The 19,821-nt window shown below is 48.6% G+C and overlaps 1 protein-coding gene across 1 annotated transcript in view; it reads right to left on the bottom strand.

The window, feature by feature from the left end:
* Positions 1 to 19,821, bottom strand: part of LOC126215300 (acetylcholine receptor subunit alpha-like) — a 586,475-nt gene that overhangs the window by 147,734 nt on the left and 418,920 nt on the right. Inside the window, exon 5 of the mRNA XM_049941983.1 lies at positions 10,176 to 10,285. Coding sequence (XP_049797940.1) covers positions 10,176 to 10,285 — 110 coding nt within the window. The remainder of the gene's footprint in view (positions 1 to 10,175; positions 10,286 to 19,821) is intronic.

Genomic DNA, 19,821 nt, shown 5'->3' with positions numbered 1-19,821 from the left:
GTTCCTCGGACTAGCGCGATCATACGAAAACAAGCGAGCAAGGGACTTTAGTTTAAGCATGTAGAGAGAGATGATTTTTTAAAAAAATTATTTAGTTAATAAAACATGACTACAACTTACATTTTAAGTCTGCGTGTACTAATGTTCGTCTGTCTTGCATCTGACAGCTCACGAATCCAATATATGTTCCGATGGGAAAAGATATTATCTGATATAATTTAACACGTTTCATATTTTTTGCTTTACTTGTTCTGGCATTTACTGGCAGACCTCGCTCCTTGCCGAATTTCATCATTCGAGGTTAAGGGGGAGTACTCTATCTTGATGAATGAGTCTGCGAGTATCAAAATATGTAACATAAACGACGAAATCTTTTGTACCGCATCGACTTAGAGGCTGAAATGTTTTACACCGCCAAGGGACGATAGACTTAAGTACGTGACACGAATTTGAATCTGACACGCCAAACCGTTCCACAGACAGAGAGAGGCAGACAGACGGACAGGTGGCAGCAAACTGATTCTACAAGGGTCATGTTTTTACAGACTGAGGCACGGAACCTTAAAAAGTAAATAAGCTGATTATTATTTGGAAAGTAGTCACCAGAACTATTAATACGTTTGTCCCACTGTGGGACAAGACAGTCAGTGCCTCCACGGAAAAGTGACTGCGGCTGCCTACGAAGCCACGACTGTACCTAGACTCGCTGCTCTTCGCCCGACGCACATCGACGGCCACGAATTTCTTACCTTAGGACTCCAAAAATATGGAAATCGCGTGGTGATAGAACGGAACTGTGTGGAAAATGTGTAAGAGCTTTCCAGCGAAAGTTCTGTAGCGTTTTCCAAACGACCTCGGCTACATGTGGGCCCTCTCACACATCCTCCGTATAGCCTCGATCTCTGCCATATTTTTGGAGCCCCGAAGAAAGATCTTCTCCGCCGTCCATTTGGTTCGGACGGAGAGGTACAGGACTGGGAACAGTCGCAGCCACACGAAAGCACTGACCACCGTGCTGCACAGAGAGGTAAACGCATCAATAACCGAGCCAACTACTTTGAAATAATAAAGGGTAGATAGAGAGCTAAAGGGACTTTTATTATTGCTTTTGTTGTGAGAGTTTTAATCCCGTCTCTTGGATCACAGCGAGACTGGCGACCCTTACTTATTCAGACATATTGTGTGCTGGTGTTATTGTCTGGGTTAGCCAAGGAAAGCCTTGGACTAAATCTGCACTTCGACTTGCAGTCGGTCTCGCGCACCGCGCGTCGCCACTGGTGCTGCCCGACACACCGCTACGGACAGACGGAGGGGAGGTTCCTGAGGACAAGAGCAGCGTAAGTGAGCGACACAACAGCGCATCGAGATGAGCGACGAACGAGGAATTATTCGACATTACTGTGGAGAGTTGCTTTAAACTTTTAATGTTCGTGCATGCAGCATTTGCACAAAGTTGTGGTACATTCCCCCCTCACTCACCACAGAGGTTGAAATGTCAAGTGTGAGGCCAACGCTCTTCAGACGGATGTGTCAGTGCAGTGAGGCGACATTCCCCATCGCTTCCTCTCCGTACGCGCTGGAGCGGCCGTATCGGCGATTGCTTCAACCGGAATTCTGCCACAAGCTGTACCATTCTGTTGTATCACTGACAATCCTCTTCTGAACTTCGGTGACGAATGAGGCAGTATTTTACGAAAACACAGCGAATTCTGTCTGGTTGCAGCTACGGCGTTATTTGCTTAGTCAGCACTCAGTTCCGGCCGGGCCAAGTGGAGCGCATTCCACCTCAGTGGCGGCCGCGCTTCGCTGTCTTCCACAGCTTCGTTCTCCTTTCAGTACGAGAAGTTTTTCAGCAAGCAGATGTCAACATTTGGTCACTTCCAGTGTTCTGCAGTGGCCACATACATTGAACGACTGGAAGTATGTGGAGACTCCTGCGTAATTGGGTACTGAGTGGTAGGAGTTACGAGAGGCGCACGAGGCAGTACGAAAGGAGGTGCGGAGTGTCGTGATGTCGGCCTGGACAGCTCAGTCACTTCCAACGCGGATTCCTCACTGGATGTCACTCGAGTATCAAATACAAAAGGGTCACTAAAACGCTCGTTAGTCTGCCCGATTCGATTATCGGTGTCACGATCGGAAACTGAAAACGCGAAGAACAAAACCGACTAAATCGAGACGAGGCAAACCTCATGCCGGACTGACGGGGGACCGTCGAACATTGTGAAGGGTGGCTACGAAAAAAATCGGTACAAGGAATCACTCGTGAGTTCCAAAGTGCTGGCAGCAGCCCAGCTAACACAGTGACTCTGCGTAGCCAGCTAAACAGTGGGGTGCAACAAATGAGCAGCCACACGTTTCTGTAGGGAGTGCTGTACGACGCTACACGACAGCGGATGACTGGAAGGCAATGATTTGAAGTGACGAATCACGCCGTATCCCGTGGCCATCTGACGGAAGGGTTTGGGTCCGGCGAACGGCTGAAGAACGCTGACTGCCATTACCTGTAGTACCACCACTGACGTGCAGGGTGTGATCCCCAGGAAAATGCTAAATGCGGAAGGAACGTGTACCACGTGCAGTACAGCAACAGAGTGGTCATTTGTCAGGACGTGACGGCAAGACAACATCTGTGAGGCAACGGTTGAAATGGTCTGGCATGCCCCGAGTCGCAACCTCGACCCAATGGAACGAATCAGAACGTCGATTTTGCTCCACATCCTGGAGCCCAACATCACTATATTCTCTGGTTTCAGTTCACGAGGAGGAACGGACTACGATTCCTCCACAGACGTTCACACAGGTCACTGAAGTTGCTGCCAGCGTAGTTCGAGGCGTCATGAAGCCTAAGGGTGGCCACACACACAGCCGGTGTCAGTGCCCACTGAAACGTGTCCAGATACTGGTGGTGTACGCGTTGCCGCGGTCCCCAGGAGGTTCAGCGCAGCTTCCGCGGCGGTCTGCCCCGTGCCAGCCTGCCCGGCTACTGCAGTCCGAGCCGCTGCTGACTGGAGCGAATCGCTGACAGCCGAGCGCTCCACTCCGTGGGAGTCCGCCAGCTCCGGCCGGGCCGACGCTGGTCGCTGGCACCTAACGCTGTACTGGACAAAGCTGGGGAAGCTCCACTGCTCGTAAACCAGTTAGCCGCAGCCTCTGATCGGCTCTATGTGGATGTACGGAACGCAGACTGTCGTCACCCTCCATCCCTCCAGCACCGGAGGACGGCCGACTGCGCCAGCAGATTCCTGCGACGCGCTGCAGAGGTCGCGAAACACGCGGGACAAACGCCGCGGACGTTAGTATCGCTGTGCAGCAGACATAAACAGCGCTCTGTGGCTTTACTGGCTGCGACAGTTCCAGCGAAAGGCAGGACCAGTTCCAGTTGCAGTCGTCGCTACAGCTGCTGTCACCACAGTTCGTCTCGAGACAAGTCCGTGGGGGACGTCTCATCGTGTTTTACTGGAATTAGTTGACATTTGATCTCTCGTGTCATGCCCCCCCCCCCTCTAGGTGAGCTGCGGCCAGCGGTTTGTCTCTCCGGTCGCCACCTCCAGCGAGCCGACGTCAGGGAGAGCGACGGCAGAGGGCCGGTGCTCTCGCCGCTGACCGGGCCTTCCATCCTCCAGACCGCCGCTGCAGCGGCTTCTGTGTTGCCCCACTGCTCCTACAGTCTGCACACACACAAACTAATTTATTGGTTTTTCATTTAACCACAATACAGCCGCCGGCCGAAGTGGCCGTGCGGTTAAAGGCGCTGCAGTCTGGAACCGCAAGACCGCTACGGTCGCAGGTTCGAATCCTGCCTCGGGCATGGATGTTTGTGATGTCCTTAGGTTAGTTAGGTTTAACTAGTTCTAAGTTCTAGGGGACTAATGACCTCAGCAGTTGAGTCCCATACTGCTCAGAGCCATTTGAACTACAATACAGCCAACTTTGTGGTTGCTTACACCTGAAACACGACGAGTTTATGATTTACGTTTGTTTGCCCAGTATCCGATAGCCAATTTTTTTAACCTGCAGCATCGGTAACTTCCTCGAGAGTGTCTGTGGTTACGGAGAGGGTCTTACAAGTTGTGGAAGTATTCTAATCGAAGCAGACTAATGAATGTGTTCGTAAAATGATTGAAGTGAATAAATCTCTCACATTAAATGATTATTAATTCTGCTTAATCTTTGAAGAATATGTTATGAGAATCCACGACTGGTTATTTAGCAATAAAGTTGTGGTTAGACAACTGGAACCACGGTCTTATTAAGTCTATTGAAGTGATGACAATACAGCAGTTACTGCAGTTTGTGCAAGAGTCCATCACATGCCGATTGCGTTAGCCACAGTGTGCATTCGGGAGGACGCCTGTTCAATCCCGTATCAAAATCGCTTCAGGCAAATGCCGGTATGGTTCCTTTGAAAGGGCACTGCCGATTTCCTGGCCCACCCTTTCCTCATCCGATGATCTCGCTGTTTGGTTCCGTCCCCCAAATTAAGCAACCGACCAAGCCCCTAGACATTAGAACACGTCTGAAGAGAACGACCTGCTCCCAGGCAGCGCCCGCGCTGCAGAGGGGACTCGGCTGTCCACTAGCTGCCGCCCTGAGGCGCCTAAGGCACCATCAGACGCTAGGGATACTGTACAGTGGTCTCTCCGAGCTGAATATTCGTGTGTTGTCGAATAGGCGTCTGATTTGGAAACACAACTGTAGTCGTTTGTAGGTAAGCGGCGCCTGACGTTTGGCCGCCACTGTCTACACTCGCGTCAGCGGAGCCTCGTCGTTTCTCTCGGCGTCACACGATGGCGAAGAAGAGCACCTGCGGCACAAACAAGGTGAATGTTTTGTTAAAAAGGCGCCCACCGGACGTATCGTACGCGTCGCGGGAAATCGATTCCACCCACACGTTCGTGTCACTACCTCTCGTGGCGGTGACGCAGATCTGTTTACGCCACTGCGCTAAGAAAAGAAGTGGGGAGAGGATGAACTGACACGGCGACTGCCGCCGCCTCATAAAGTCTCCGCGGCGGCAGCCACCCCCAGCCCCACAGCCACCCCCAACCCTTCCTCTCCACCCCCAACCCCACAGCCACCCCCCGCCCCCAGCGACTGCACGCAGGACTCACCAGCTTTCCTGCTCGGTTCACTGCCGCGTGAACTGCTACCAAATAATTCACGTGTTTGTCCCGCGTCCCCGTTCCGCACCGGCTAACAGCGACCAGAGAGAAAACTCTGCTACTGCGAGGATCGAAGTCTGCCGAGCTCTCCCGAATCTCTGTCGGGTGGACGGAAGCTGAGTGTCTGTAGAGGCACACGTCGATTCTGCTTAACCGGACGGTCACGGGCGGCCTTAGAAATAAAAGCCTGAGGTCCAGGGGATCGCGAGGTGTCGGCCGGTCGCAGTGTCTTCCTGCACCGTATGACGCCGTTGCGGTGCGGAAGCCTAGAGGAGGGGGGGGGGGGGGGGACGGGGTGTGGCACACCGCTCTCCACGCCGTCGCCAGCCTTCCAGACACTGGAGTCGCCGCTCCACAGCTGTGCAGCCCACCCCAGTCCTCCTACCGGGAACCGAACCCCCGTCCTCTGCGAAGGAAGCCCCTCTGTGGTTACTCGCCTTCGCGAAAAAATATTGAATCGAGCCACTCAAAGCTGTGGACCTCTCAGCCTTTTCTTCAAAGTTTTGAGAATATTCACTGGAACTGTCATCAGTGTCATAGAAAACAGAGAGTTTTATCGGGTAAAGCGATATGTTGACATTCGGAATGGATATAGCGCAATAAAAACAGGTCCTAAATGGTGATGTAACACGGGTAATGCGCCCATTTCAATGTGGCGTAGGATTCGAGGATTGTTCGAGAAAGTTTTGTCCCTAGTCTGAAGACAGTCTGTACTGAAGCCTTTGACAAACAATGCACTGCCTCAACATGTGTTAGTGTGCCAAGGAATATACACACCTGTGCCGCATTTCATTTAATTTCTTGCATGATGTGTTGTCCGATATTTTAAAAACATGACGTGCATTTTAAAAAAAATTCCGTGTGATAACGTAAGTTGTTCCCTATTCCAAGCAAATATTGTTTTAAATAACATAAATTCGAGGTAACAATAATGAGTAACAAAGGGAAATTAAATTAAAGAAAATGGGGGACATTAAATCAGAGTGTTGGCAATTTTTTGAAACTGAAGGGAGTTTAAAGATGGTAGGAAAGACTGGAGGTGTAGATTGCCACCACCGAGGTCCAGCGGGGGAGGGTCGTAATGATACCTCGAAAAGACATCGAGCCCTGCTGCCACGACGGGTTCTCGTTGTCAGTACGCTGTGTGCCAGGTTTTACCGACTGTAGCTGCAGCAACCTGTCCCAGCTCATGTACTCGCTGATTCGCTGAGGAAATTTATCGTCACCGACCGTATTGCTGCTTGGGTCAGTTTCGCCTGCTCCTCTGGGCCTTTCAGAATGCTGTTCTGCTTACTGAATTTCGACCCAGCACTGTACCTTGAGTCCCTCACTCTCGCTACAGGCTTTCGATGAGCTTGGCTACGTTTACCGATTACAGGTCCACATCTGGAGCACACAGAAAAACGAATGGTCGCGGAGCACTCAGCTGAAAACTCGTGGACGTGCAAGCACTGGACGTGGCTGGGAAGGTGTTACTCACTCGCAGTAGCCGAGGCCACGCGTTCACACATTTCACTGCCCGTCCCTCCTCCTCCTCCACACAGCAGCTGTCAGTCAGTGGTCCAGGACACACTCTCACCATCTCCGTTGTCATCATCATCTCCCCGTCATCGTGAGAATGGCCGCCATGTGCATCATGACTGCCGCTACCGACGTGCGTCCCCGTCTCTCATCCACCTGCCTGCTGTTAGCTCCCCGTCAGCCTCACAGAGTTCCCGCGCGTCGCACACACCTCCACGCCCTCTCGGCCACTGCCGCAATGAAACTTTCCTCGCCAGGTTGTTTCCTGGCCCGTTTCTTTCTATTTGTGTATCACAGAAATTCCCAGTACGTCTCACCATTAGTCATCAATCGAGCCTCTGTTTGTACATGACTTCGTCAATTAATAAATCTGTGCTTCGGTTTTATATGTCAAAACTGGCAACACACACTGAACAAACTTACCTTTCCTTGTCCGTAAAACACCATTTAGTTTCTCATCTCTTTTGGTGCCAATTTAGACCTGTCGTCAACTGAACTACACATAAAAATTAATTCCCAGACCTCACTTTAATTTCTGCCTTTTTCCTTCGCATTCATTCATTGTAGATTACTTTAGACTTACATTAATCGATTTTACACACCCGCTTTCAGGCTTGCTCATTGCTCTAACAGCATTCGGTATTCACCTGCACTCGAGGGGAACGGTGCAGTGCTACCAGTGAGGCGTCGATGTCTCGCTGACTCACACGTCCCCCTAACTGTCAGCCACTCTCCTTCCCAGATCTGAAGATTTCCTTCGCTGTTACAGAGAGTAGCTGTATTGACCTGGAAGGTCTACGTCTGAAGCAACAGCATCGGCTGTGTGGCACTCTACCCGGTAGGCTAATCCGTCAGGTGTGAGGCCGCAGCGTATTGCCTGACAAGGTAACTAAGAAAATGGGGAATAAAAGAGACAGGTAGCTGGAAACGGGAATGAGATAGCAAAGAGAAGAGACGGAGAATTTATACCGTATTTCCAGACATTAGGGAAGGACGGGTTAGGAGTGGGGCATATCGACGTGGCCCTCGGCCTACATTTGCACCGCACGCGTCTCTGTTAAAGCGAAGGGTGTCGTGGTGGCGAAGGGAGCGCAAAGGGCGAAGCGCCGCGGGAAGAAGCAGGCGGTGCGCCAGAGCCGACCCCACAGGCCGTGCACCTCCACTACGTACAGAGACAGAGCTGGCGTAGGCCCGGGACGCGGCAGCAGCTCCGGCAGCTGACTGCGCCGGACCCAGGTGCCCTCGCCACGGCTTCCTTTCTCTTTGCTGCGCGCGAGGAAACGGCTGGCGGCAGCCTCGGTGCCGGTCTTCGCCCGGATACCACTACTATAAAGACCGTGTTCTTCTTACAGCTAAAACATTGTAGTAATGATTTGTGGTTGCGGCGATGATACAACCGGCGGCGAGTCACTCCCAGAACTTTGGGTGGCAGGAGAAGAAGGCTGGAGGGGTCGAGGGAAAACACAGATAAACAGGTCATTACTACTGGCAGTCCGGTTGGGGGGGGGGGGGTGGATGACGGTGGGCCTTCTGAACGGAGGTGACAGCCGGAAGCAACGCCCTGGGCTGGCGTCACGAAGGGGGCGCCCGCCTGCTGAAGCCGCCTCACGATGGGATGCGGAGGGAGGGAGGGAGGGAGGGAGGCGCTGTGGCAGTCCAACATGCTGAACCATTACTGTTACCACACTCCAGTTTTGCTGTAGACGTACAGGATTTGTCAAGACATGCGAGGAATTTAAGGAGTGCGGGGAGTTTTCTCAAGTTTGAGAGGATATGCGTAGGAGGGACAGGCGCGATACAGAAGGCGAGGCGGAAGCACACAGTTGTGGGAGTGAGTAAGGACTCTTTGGCTTCTAGGGTTTCACACATCCCAGCAACGCCGGCAGAGGTGACGCACCTCTAGAGCAGGTTTTCCCAAACTGTCTTCCGCGGGACACTGGTATCGGACAGGAAGTAAGTAAGTGCGACACGCGAAGAACTGTTAATAACGCGGCGATTTTCAGACATTTTGACGATACTAATTATTTTTTAATGTAATTACGATTTCTATGTAATTAGTTGAAGTAATCGCTGAATAAAACAAGTCGTTCCCACTTTTTAAAATTTTATTAACCTCCAAAATCAGGGACGTAATCCATCAGACTACCAGGATTCTGAAACTTTTTCGTCTGGGAAACTGTTTGGGAATCGGTGGTGTAGAGGATTGTGGAAGCCTGGAATCCACAGGAATGATCAGTTAATAGTTTTACTCATCTTAGTCTATTGTCGGATGGTCCAGGGTGCGGGGGGGGGGGGGGGTTGGGCGAAGGGGAAGGCAGTTGCCGGCCTCTCCCCGCAGTACCAGCTGTGACGTCACCAGAGGTCAGAGGTCAGTCCACCGCACAGGGCAACGCTGCCGGCCGATCAGCAGACGAGGATCACATCGGCAGGTTGTGGCGATGTAGCTGCCAGAGTCTGCCTCAGTGTGTAGAGAGGTATATTTCTGCTCGTTCACGTCAGGTACGTAATTTGAGGGGGCCGTGTTCTGCGTTTACTGAGATTTTGCGTCTGGTTGTTGTGTTCAGTTTAGTGGTTTCATTTAAGTAGGTTGTGCGGGCGCGGAACTGTATCCGATCAGTTCATTCCGGTTTGCAATGGCAGCTTCCGCAAATACAGCCTATCAATTAAGTGTGAGGCCGTACTAATTTTGAAAGCCCTTCTTTTTGCTACGGGTCAAGTTCGCCAATATTCCACTGTCTAAGCTCTCACCATGTGCATGCTCTTCAAAACCTCTATCGAATAATTTCTTTATTTAAGCGGTGAACATTACAAGCAATTCTTCCAAACGCGGGATTTCGTCACAGTCCTACGCGAATGTGGGCACATTCAGGGGATGCTATGGTATCTGAGTTCATCAGTACCACATTTGTAATCAAATTCAGAGAATAAACGTGTTAAGTGCTAGTTTGACACACGTCTTCGTGCAGCATTATCAGTCTGCAGTCACGTGAAGCAGTATTAAAGCACATTCAGTTGCCGTACAGTAACATTAATGAGTGCTAAGCAAAACAGCACTGCTTCAGTAGTCGTGCCACCCCAGAAGATTGCATGTAGTTATGCTCTCATACCATACAGGTGATCGTGTAGTTATATTTCAATTAGTACTTAATATGTGTTCACAAATATACAGATCGTGGAGTAAATTTGGACCTCTGTAGCCAGAGAGCATTATCTTCTGTGTTTTGTTCGAATATGTATTCGCATTTACTACACAACATTGTTTATGAGGAACAAATTTATTGTACTGTAGGTTCAGTTACCTCCTAGATTATTTATTTGTAGTGAACACTGAGCTTCGGTATTATATTCGAAGTGTGACTCACGCGGGCACAATTGTGGAACCAACAAACGTACAGTTAAGTTTCACCGTGCTCTGCCATCGCAAGGTTCACAGCATACAGTATATTTGCAGGCTCTACTAGTGAGCTCGCTTGTTGGCGGTGTACTCACTTGTTGTAGAGGACGATGTCCGGCCGCCAGATGTGGTCGGAAGGCACGTGCAGCATCTCGACGCCGCCGTACTCGCGCGGGTCCCACTGCAGCTTGTAGTCGTACCAGGACTGCCAACATAACGGAGCGTCAGCTGCGAGGCACCACACAACAAGGCAGGGCGGGCAAGGCGCAAGGCGAGGCGAATGGCGCGCTGAGGACCCAGCCTCGTGTCAGAACCCCCCCAACCCCCCACCCCTGTAGGGCTAGGGGGTCGACAGGGGGTCGACAAAGTCGAGATGAACAAATTGATACGGGGCACTTGCGGTCCATCTGAAAGGGTACAGTACCGCCCGACATTGAAAATAGGTACAACATACTTCATTATTTTTGTCAGAACAACACATTTTTTTTGTAAAATAACTCAATTTCAATTAATACAGCGAAGCCAGATACCGTGTGGGAAAGAATGACAATTTATTTATTTAATTGATCACACGTGCACTCCCACAAAATACGAGGGCGGTTCAGAAAGTAACCTCCGATTGGTCACAGTGGGGGGAGTAGCGACGCCATCTGTGCGTTCACGCACTCAACAGGTCAGTCGGCATCAAGCCGTGGTCGAGTGAACGTCGTACCTGCGCTAGTTTAGTTTTTGTGGCAGTTTGAAATGTGTGCTGCAATAGAAAACCGCGCCAAATGTGAAGTGCGTGCTGTCATAAGGTTTTTTACAGCCATTCTGCAGCAGCTATTCATCGTGAGCTTTGTGCCGTGTACGGACCGAGAGTTATGAGTGAAGGAGTTGTCCGTGAATGGGTACGTTTATTTAAAAGTGGACGAGAAAACGTTCGTGATGAAGAGAGGAGTGGTAGACCATCATTGGTGACTGACGAACTCGTTCAGACAGTTGATGCAAAAGTTCGTGAAAATCGACGTTTCTCAATGTCGGAGTTGTCTACTGGTTTTCCACAGATTTCTAAGACTCTCTTGTACGTGATAGTGACAGCAAGATTGGGTTACCGTAAGTTCTGTGCACGATGGGTGCCCAAAATTCTTACCGACCACCACAAAACTCAAAGAATGGCCTCTGCATTAGACTTTCTGTCACGTTATGAGAACGAAGGAGAACCATTGTTAAACAGAATCGTGACCGGTGACGAAACCTGGATTAAGTACGTGAACCCTGAGACAAAAGAACAATCAAAGATGTGGGCACATTCAAATTCGCCTACCAAACCAAGAAAAGCCTCGCAAGATTTTTCTGCCAGAAAACTGATGGCAACGGTGTTTTGGGATGCCAAAGGGGTGTTGTTGGTTGAATTCATGGAACGTGGTACGACCATTAATCGTGTACTGTGAAACAATAAAAAAGTTACGACGGGCTATACAGAACAAACGCCGTGGTATGCTGACTTCCGGTATCGTTTTTTTGCACGATAACGCCCGTCCTCATTCTGCTCGCAGAACAACGGCCCTTCTTGAGTCCTTCAAGTGGGACGTTATCAACCATCCACCTTACAGCCCAGACCTGGCGCCAAGTGATTATCACCTCTTCATGCATTTGAAGAAATGGCTCGGGTCACAGCGGTTTGATGACGACGAAGAGCTCAAAGATGCGGTCACAGGCTGGCTCCAGGCACAAGCGGGTGATTTTTATGCAGAAGGAATTTCAAAGCTTGTGAAGAGATACGATAAGTGCCTCAATCGCCATGGAGACTATGTAGAAAAATAGTGCAAAGATGTAGTTGTAAGATGTATATATTAAAATATTTTTATTTAACTTGGTGTATTTTTTTAAATCAACCGGAGGTTACTTTCTGAACGGCCCTCGTAAATCCCTACATCCAGTTTGGTGAGATCTGTGAAATGAATGTATGGTCGTCTGCTAACCGCAGATAGTGAATGTGGATATATGATTATCTTTGAGTCGATCCTTTGGCCACCTTTGGTGGGTCCAAAGAGATGAAATTTACCTGAGCTTTGAGCGCCTGAAGTGTGGCTGACCAATAAGATAGCAAGGTGCTTCTCCCACTTCGACAGAGGTGCGAGAGAACCTGAATACGGCCATGTTTCAGCACTCTGCCGCTGGATCTTGTGCTGTTAAGACCTGTTTTAGTTGTGCTCCGTAATGACGAAAGAGTGGAGACATGGTATGCATGTGGAATATTTAAGAGTAGTTTGAAATAATAATTTCTCTATCTCAGGAACTTTTGTGGGGAGAATTAAATGTCAGGCAGGTAATATTAAGGGGATTGTAGTAATCTTCGGAAGTGACCAACGGTCATAATGAAACCACGTGTAGCTATAAGTTGAAATACTTCCGTGTGCTTAAGTTAAGCTGAATTACTAGCGTGTGTACAATAAGTTGAAATATTTAAGAAATGGCGTGTTGAAATATTTAAGAAATGGTGTGTGCAGGACTTGAAATTAGAGACGAGTACTTCCACGTGGTGAGTACTGTGTGAGTCTCAATCTGTGTATGAGACAAAGGATAGAGAGAAGTACTCGTCCATGGTATCAGTTGAGGACTCGCGTGTGTGATGAATACATTCTTAATATTACCTTGCGTGATATAATTCCGTCTGACGCTAGATTTAAACTCTGAGAGAGAATCAAGGTGAGTCGGCCGTCTATCCAGCAACGCCACTTGGCTTGCATTGCACAGGAAGACGTGCATATATCTCCAGAGTTCATAGTAGGAAAGTAGAATTACAAAGTGGGGCAGTGTCGTGTGAAACTGGGATAAATATTAATTGAAGTGGGAAAGCTGAAAGTGATAATGTTGTAACCATTCTCTGTGTAGTATTTCATATTGTTGTGTGGTGTATGTCATGTAATTTGGGTATGTGCGGTTTGCATGGGAGAGTAGCAAGGTAGTTTCAAAAGATTAGTGGGTTATGCTTGTTCCTTCGGTACCGCTCGGTCTGGAGGAAAGTTTCGTGATGATGATTGTGAGAGTCGAAGTGTGAGGTATAATAAAAGATCCACCATCCTATCCAGAAAGTGCACTGTAGCGTTAAATAATTACGAGACCATAATATAGAGATTCACCAATGTAAAGCCATGCCCACTGGGCGGAATTTCTCATGTGATATTGTTGTAGGTTATAGAATTTGCGTGTTTAGGTTAGAGAATTTATCGGAATAAATAAGATAGTGAAAATAAAAGATTGGTGGTCTTTTCCATTGAATTGTATGTTGTCATGATGTCCCGAATTTATAATGTGTGCGCCATTCATATTCAGTGCGGTGGGCACGTGTTGACAAAAGCCGTTAAATAAAAGACAAAAAGAAAATGTGGTACTGTTCAGTGCGTAGTGTACAGTCAGATTTCTGTTAATTACTGATAGTCAGATGCGTGTTTCCGTTGCGTATTATTCACACAGGAGGATAATTTGTAACTAAATAGTAAGGTACGAGAGTTCATGTTACTCGATAAATTAAGAATGAATCCACTCGCTTGGCAGACCACTCGTCTTGCAGGCCTGACTGCTTGATGCCACAGTATGAGCAAGGCATGTTGGTGCCTCTCACATCAAAATGGGAAACAGCTACAAACTGACCTGAAAAAGCCACCTGAACTGCAGCTCACGTGCACCGCGGAAGATTTTGGCCAAGTCGTCAGGGAACAGCCCTCTGTTCTAGCACTTACAAAATATGAAATAACGTTTGAGTAAATTGCACCTCAAGAAACTGTGGATTTTAGCAGCGTATTGTGCCGATGGCATCGTCGCCGGTGAATGCCGCGCGCAGCCCAACCTTGCAGCGGCACTCGGGTGTGGCCCTGTGCCAGCTACGTGAGCACGGTCGCCAGACTGCGTCGCCTGCTGCTACACGACGTGCTCCGGGCAGAAGACGCCTTTGGTCGGTGTCGGCGACACCGAGGATGGTACCGAGCACTTTCAGTGAGCTGTGGTGAAGGGAACGGTCGTCGCCCAGCGGTGTGAATACCCGCTCAGAGAACTCAGCGGCAGGTGGAGTCCGGAAACCTGTCGTGCTATTCATATGTACCGTATTTAGACGGTCATTTTCGTGTCCCGTCCTCAGACAAATGAGCAAGGATAGACGAATGAGGAACTGCAGTAATTTTGACAGGATGAAGGTTGTAAAGTTTTTCTTGGTCAAGATTAGGCATTAAAGTTTCATTGTAAAGTTTTGTTTGACATATTGTTTCAAATCAATTATTTTGTGTTCTTTTCAAAAGTTTGGATGGTCATTACAGAAAAATTATGCTTAGAAGTGGTGTATTACGCCTACCTCCTCACCCCCGGTCCTCGCACTTAACGCTCTGTAACAATACACTCCTGGAAATTGAAATACGAACACCGTGAATTCATTGTCCCAGGAAGGGGAAACTTTATTGACACATTCCTGGGGTCAGATACATCACATGATCACACTGACAGAACCACAGGCACATAGACACAGGCAACGGAGCATGCACAATGTCGGCACTAGTACAGTGTATATCCACCTTTCGCAGCAATGCAGGCTGCTATTCTCCCATGGAGACGATCGTAGAGATGCTGGATGTAGTCCTGTGGAACGGCTTGCCATGCCATTTCCACCTGGCGCCTCAGCTGGACCAGCGTTCGTGCTGGACGTGTAGACCGCGTGAGACGACGCTTCATCCAGTCCCAAACATGCTCAATGGGGGACAGATCGGAGATCTTGCTGGCCAGGGTAGTTGACTTGCACCTTCTAGAGCACGTTGGGTGGCACGGGATACATGCGGACGTGCATTGTCCTGTTGGAACAGCAAGTTCCCTTGCCGGTCTAGGAATGGTAGAACGATGGGTTCGATGACGGTTTGGATGTACCGTGCACTATTCAGTGTCCCCTCGACGATCACCAGTGGTGTACGGCCAGTGTAGGAGATCGCTCCCCACACCATGATGCCGGGTGTTGGCCCTGTGTGCCTCGGTCGTATGCAGTCCTGATTGTGGCGCTCACCTGCACGGCGCCAAACACGCATACGACCATCATTGGCACCAAGGCAGAAGCGACTCTCATCGCTGAAGACGACACGTCTCCATTCGTCCCTCCATTCACGCCTGTCGCGACACCACTGGAGGCGGGCTGCACGATGTTGGGGCGTGAGCGGAAGACGGCCTAACGGTGTGCGGGACCGTAGCCCAGCTTCATGGAGACGGTTGCGAATGGTCCTCGCCGATACCCCAGGAGCAACAGTGTCCCTAATTTGCTGGGAAGTGGCGGTGCGGTCCCCTACGGCACTGCGTAGGATCCTACGGTCTTGGCGTGCATCCGTGCGTCGCTGCGGTCCGGTCCCAGGTCGACGGGCACGTGCACCTTCCGCCGACCACTGGCGACAACATCGATGTACTGTGGAGACCTCACGCCCCACGTGTTTAGCAATTCGGCGGTACGTCCACCCGGCCTCCCGCATGCCCACTATACGCCCTCGCTCAAAGTCCGTCAACTGCACATACGGTTCACGTCCACGCTGTCGCGGCATGCTACCAGTGTTAAAGACTGCGATGGAGCTCCGTATGCCACGGCAAACTGGCTGACACTGACGGCGGCGGTGCACAAATGCTGCGCAGCTAGCGCCATTCGACGGCCAACACCGCGGTTCCTGGTGTGTCCGCTGTGCCGTGCGTGTGATCATTGCTTGTACAGCCCTCTCGCAGTGTCCGGAGCAAGTATGGTGGGTCTGACACACCGGTGTCAATGTGTTCTTTTTTCCATTTCCAGGAGTGTATAATTAACAATTAAATCGTTTTATTGGTCCGACCTTTTTTCTACGAAACTACTGAGCTCATAAGGGTTAAGTTTATGTCGAATTTCCGGCCGCGGTGCCCGAGCGGTTCTAGACGCTGAGTCAGGAGCCGCGCGACTGCTGCGGTCGCAGGTTCGAATCCTGCCTCGGGCATGGCTGTGTGTGATGTTCTTAGGTTAGTTAGGTTTAAGTAGTTCTAAGTTCTAGGGGACTGATGACCTCAGTCCCACAGTGCTCAAGCCATTTGAACCATTTTAGGTCGAATTGTAAACGTAATAATTTACTGCATAACGTTTGCGAAATCCTATTGTTTTTCGTTAGCCGAGCGGGAAAGTTGAAAGTAATCATGTTTACGAAATAGCCGACAAAGCCAGAATGAGAGGATATTGCAAGATCTCGCGCGGCCGGCTCACATGCGCGGCAGATTAGGCGGCTTTTTCTGTGGTCCGAGCTGATGCTGTTCCGCGGGTCAGCAGGTCGCGTGTGTCCTGCAGCACGACTTCCCCTACACCACTGTGGTCCGTTTGGAATAGTGGTCGTTTACACGCTGTATACGCGACATTGTGTTTCCTTGCTAACGAGATTCTATGCTGACACATTTTATTGAATTTTTACGAAATACTGTCACGAAATATCGGCATATTTATTATTTTTCCCATATAAAAATGTTATAAATCTTAAGTCGGCATTTTATCTGTATTGATAACCGATAGTTATTCAATACTGAAATTGCATTTGACTCATTTTTTTCTCAATACTGTGTGCAGTCTTAAAATCAAAGTTCATTTCCTGAGCGATGGACTATGATATAACGTCAAAAATAACACCGAAATTGGCAAAAAAACAATTTGACAAAAAGAATACAAAAATTGGAGAAAGACACCAAAATTGGAGAAAAACACCAAAGTTGGCGAAATAACCACCCAAACTTGGAAAAAAACCAAAATTGTCGAAAAACGTACACTGAATCTGGCTGAAAGCAACGCCGAATACGAAAAAGAAGTAACGTCGAATGCGGAAAAAAAGTACCGCCGAATACGAAGACGAAGTAATGCCGAAACTGACAAAAAAAGTGACATCGAAAGTGGCAAAAATGTGACACCGAAACTGGGAAAAAAATGACACCGAAATTTTCAAAAATAATACAGAAATTGGCACCGAATTTGACCATGAAATAAAACGATTTTTTTCCAGTCCCTAGCTACGACTATTTAATGCATCGCAATCCAATGATAAGAATTCAGTGACTGTAAAATAACACTTAAAATACTTGTAACGATTTTTATAGGATTTCTATACGACTCTCCTCGATCACAGGGGCAACATTATAAGTGTTAACATATTTCGTACCACACATGCGGCCCACACACAGGGTCTTTCATGTAGAAGCAATCTGTGTGCGTCGCGTCCGGGGATGGTCAAGAGCAGGAAGCAGCGCGGTCTGGAACACGGATCTTCCTGGAAGGCTACAAATCTGGGCTCGAACCAGGGGCCTTCCTCTTGCCCAGGCAGCTGCTCCACCGACTGAGCTGGCCAAGTACGACGCAGCACCCGTCCTCGTAGCTCTGCTTCTGCCAGTACCCCGTCTCCTACCTTCTCCTACGAAACCTGGAAGAACGGATACTGCCTGGAGGCGGCTCATCCAGAGCCCCGGGGCGTTCCCACAACCAACTTTGGCTCCCTCTCGTTGGGAGACGTAATGCGTGTCACGGCGGCGGCGTCAGCCATTGCTCGAGCATATCTCTTCAAGCCACTAGCTCAATGAGGAAAAAAAGCGACTGTACAATGTTTGCACTTCCGACTCACTGCACTGACGCAACGATCAAGTTTTTTTTTTTCTATACAATATTTATCGTTGTACCGCTATGCAATTGAAGGTCACAGCCGTTTGTATCCACGATATTGGCTTTTAACCGCCTTGTACACTGGGAAAGGAGTATTTCTAAAGTTATTTTGAAGTTATATCTCAAGTGCATAGGTATTCACATTCTCTGCAAGCTGATCTTTCCCTGAGAGAAGCGTACCATTTTTTTCTTTATGCGATGCTCTGCCACGAGACGGGAAAGGGCTAAAACCTGAATATGGAGGCATTCAGACCATAGTTACATGTTCCATACAGCACTGACAATTCTTTCGTCGACAAGATGTGGAGCGAGTCAGTCTACAAGATAAGTATACACATGATCTGTGTTAACATTAATGAACATGTTTTTTAGTCTTAACTCACGCAACTGCAACAAGTTTGTTTTACAGGCTACGAGTTTTTAAGTAGATATTCGTCCTTGGAATAGAAAGAATTGTCTGGGAGAAATGACTGTAATTTAGATTTAAAATTTCCTTTGCTACGTACCAGACATTTTATGTCATTGGGTGAAGGATGAAATTGAACTCCTTCCTGAGCCACTGACGGCTACCCCTTACGTCGGACCAGGCTTTCGCACATACCTCACACTGATGGGAAATGAAGGTGGTTTTTTTCCTGTGGTGCTACACATACGTACATCACTGTTCTTCTCAAATTATGATGGATTATTACGACGCATTTCACTACAGGAAATATATGTATTGTGACGGTCCAGTTGAAAAGCCTAAGTCCTGGAAGAGCTAACTTCATGACTCCTACCGCTCGCTTTTGAGGAATCAGTTATTTCTTTGTACATGGTGAGTTGCACCAGAAAATTATTCCACAAGACATAACTGCCGATAAGAACACGTCAAGTGGCATAATCGACTTTCGCAAGAACATCGCTCAGTGGAAGAGCGACCAAAAGAAGCGGACACGTGTCTCGGCTTGTCCGTTGATACTCGACTTTCCTGAGAGAAAGTCGGTCGAAGTTTTCAGCGAGTTCACAGCGCCGTGTTCCACATCCAGTTACTGTTCTTAGTTTTATTCTTTTTCTCCTTGATCTACTCATGTCCGCGGAAGGTAAAAACACGAATGTTTTCCATTTAATGTTAAAATAATTTTGTCCTTATTCGTCTATTACTGTGTGTCTGGTGGATGAATTAAAAAAAAGGACAATAAAGGAATGAGAAACTCATATGAAATTGTTTTCCGTGAAATTGCTGTAGTGTATCTTGATCCATAATCAATTACAAGCGCCAATTTTCGGAAAAGTGGTCGGTAATGCGTGGTTTGCCGCGAAATTATTGCCAACCCACAATATCTTCGGCAATGTTGACGTAGTTTCTTTTCCGCGTGAGTTTCATACGGAGAAAAGTCACTGAGGTAAAACTGCCTTTGCGCGATGCTCGTAGTGTTCGGAATTTCTATGTTCCTGTGCCTCTAATGTCTCTAGGATCGCTATTGCGCGAGGGAATGTACCAAAGCTTCCTGAAGAACATACGTAAGAATAAAATATAGGAATTAAGAACTGATATAAAAATGCCGAAAGGCATCCGTCAGTTGAAAATGAACTTTGACAGCCGTCTTCTCAGTATATCTGGATGAGGCGAGACATGTGTTCCCTCATTTTGGCTCGTCTTCCAATGAGCGAAGTTTCTGGGAAATCAGGTTATGGCGCTGGCCGTGTTGTCCTCGTGAATGGAAATATGCCGAATATATCAGCAGTTTGGCTCGTCTGTTCGATCTCAGTCCACGAGAGGGCAGAGCTGACACGGCCGGCTGACTGCAGTATTTCAAGCGTAATTAAGGCAAAATGGCACCTTGCACCTTTCAGTTCTGCAACGGGAGGACAGCGTTATTTTTCTTGTCATTTGCGGAAAATAATTATACGTATCTATGCTCATCTACATCCAGACACTGTAATCCACTGTGAAGTGCATAGCCAGGGGTGTTTTCCACTGTACTAGTAATCAGTGTTTATGCCCTTTCCACTCCCGTACGGAAGGCGGGAAGGAGGGCTCTCGGCTTGGTGGTCTCTGTGTGAGACGAACGCAGGGGGTCGCAGCACATTCCTGGACTCCT

The sequence above is a fragment of the Schistocerca nitens genome, chromosome 12 (genome assembly GCF_023898315.1).
Source record: "Schistocerca nitens isolate TAMUIC-IGC-003100 chromosome 12, iqSchNite1.1, whole genome shotgun sequence".
In the NCBI taxonomy this organism is placed as follows: Eukaryota; Metazoa; Arthropoda; class Insecta; order Orthoptera; family Acrididae; genus Schistocerca; species Schistocerca nitens.
Note: the sequence above shows the minus strand (reverse complement) of the source record. Positions and strands in the feature narration are given on the sequence as shown.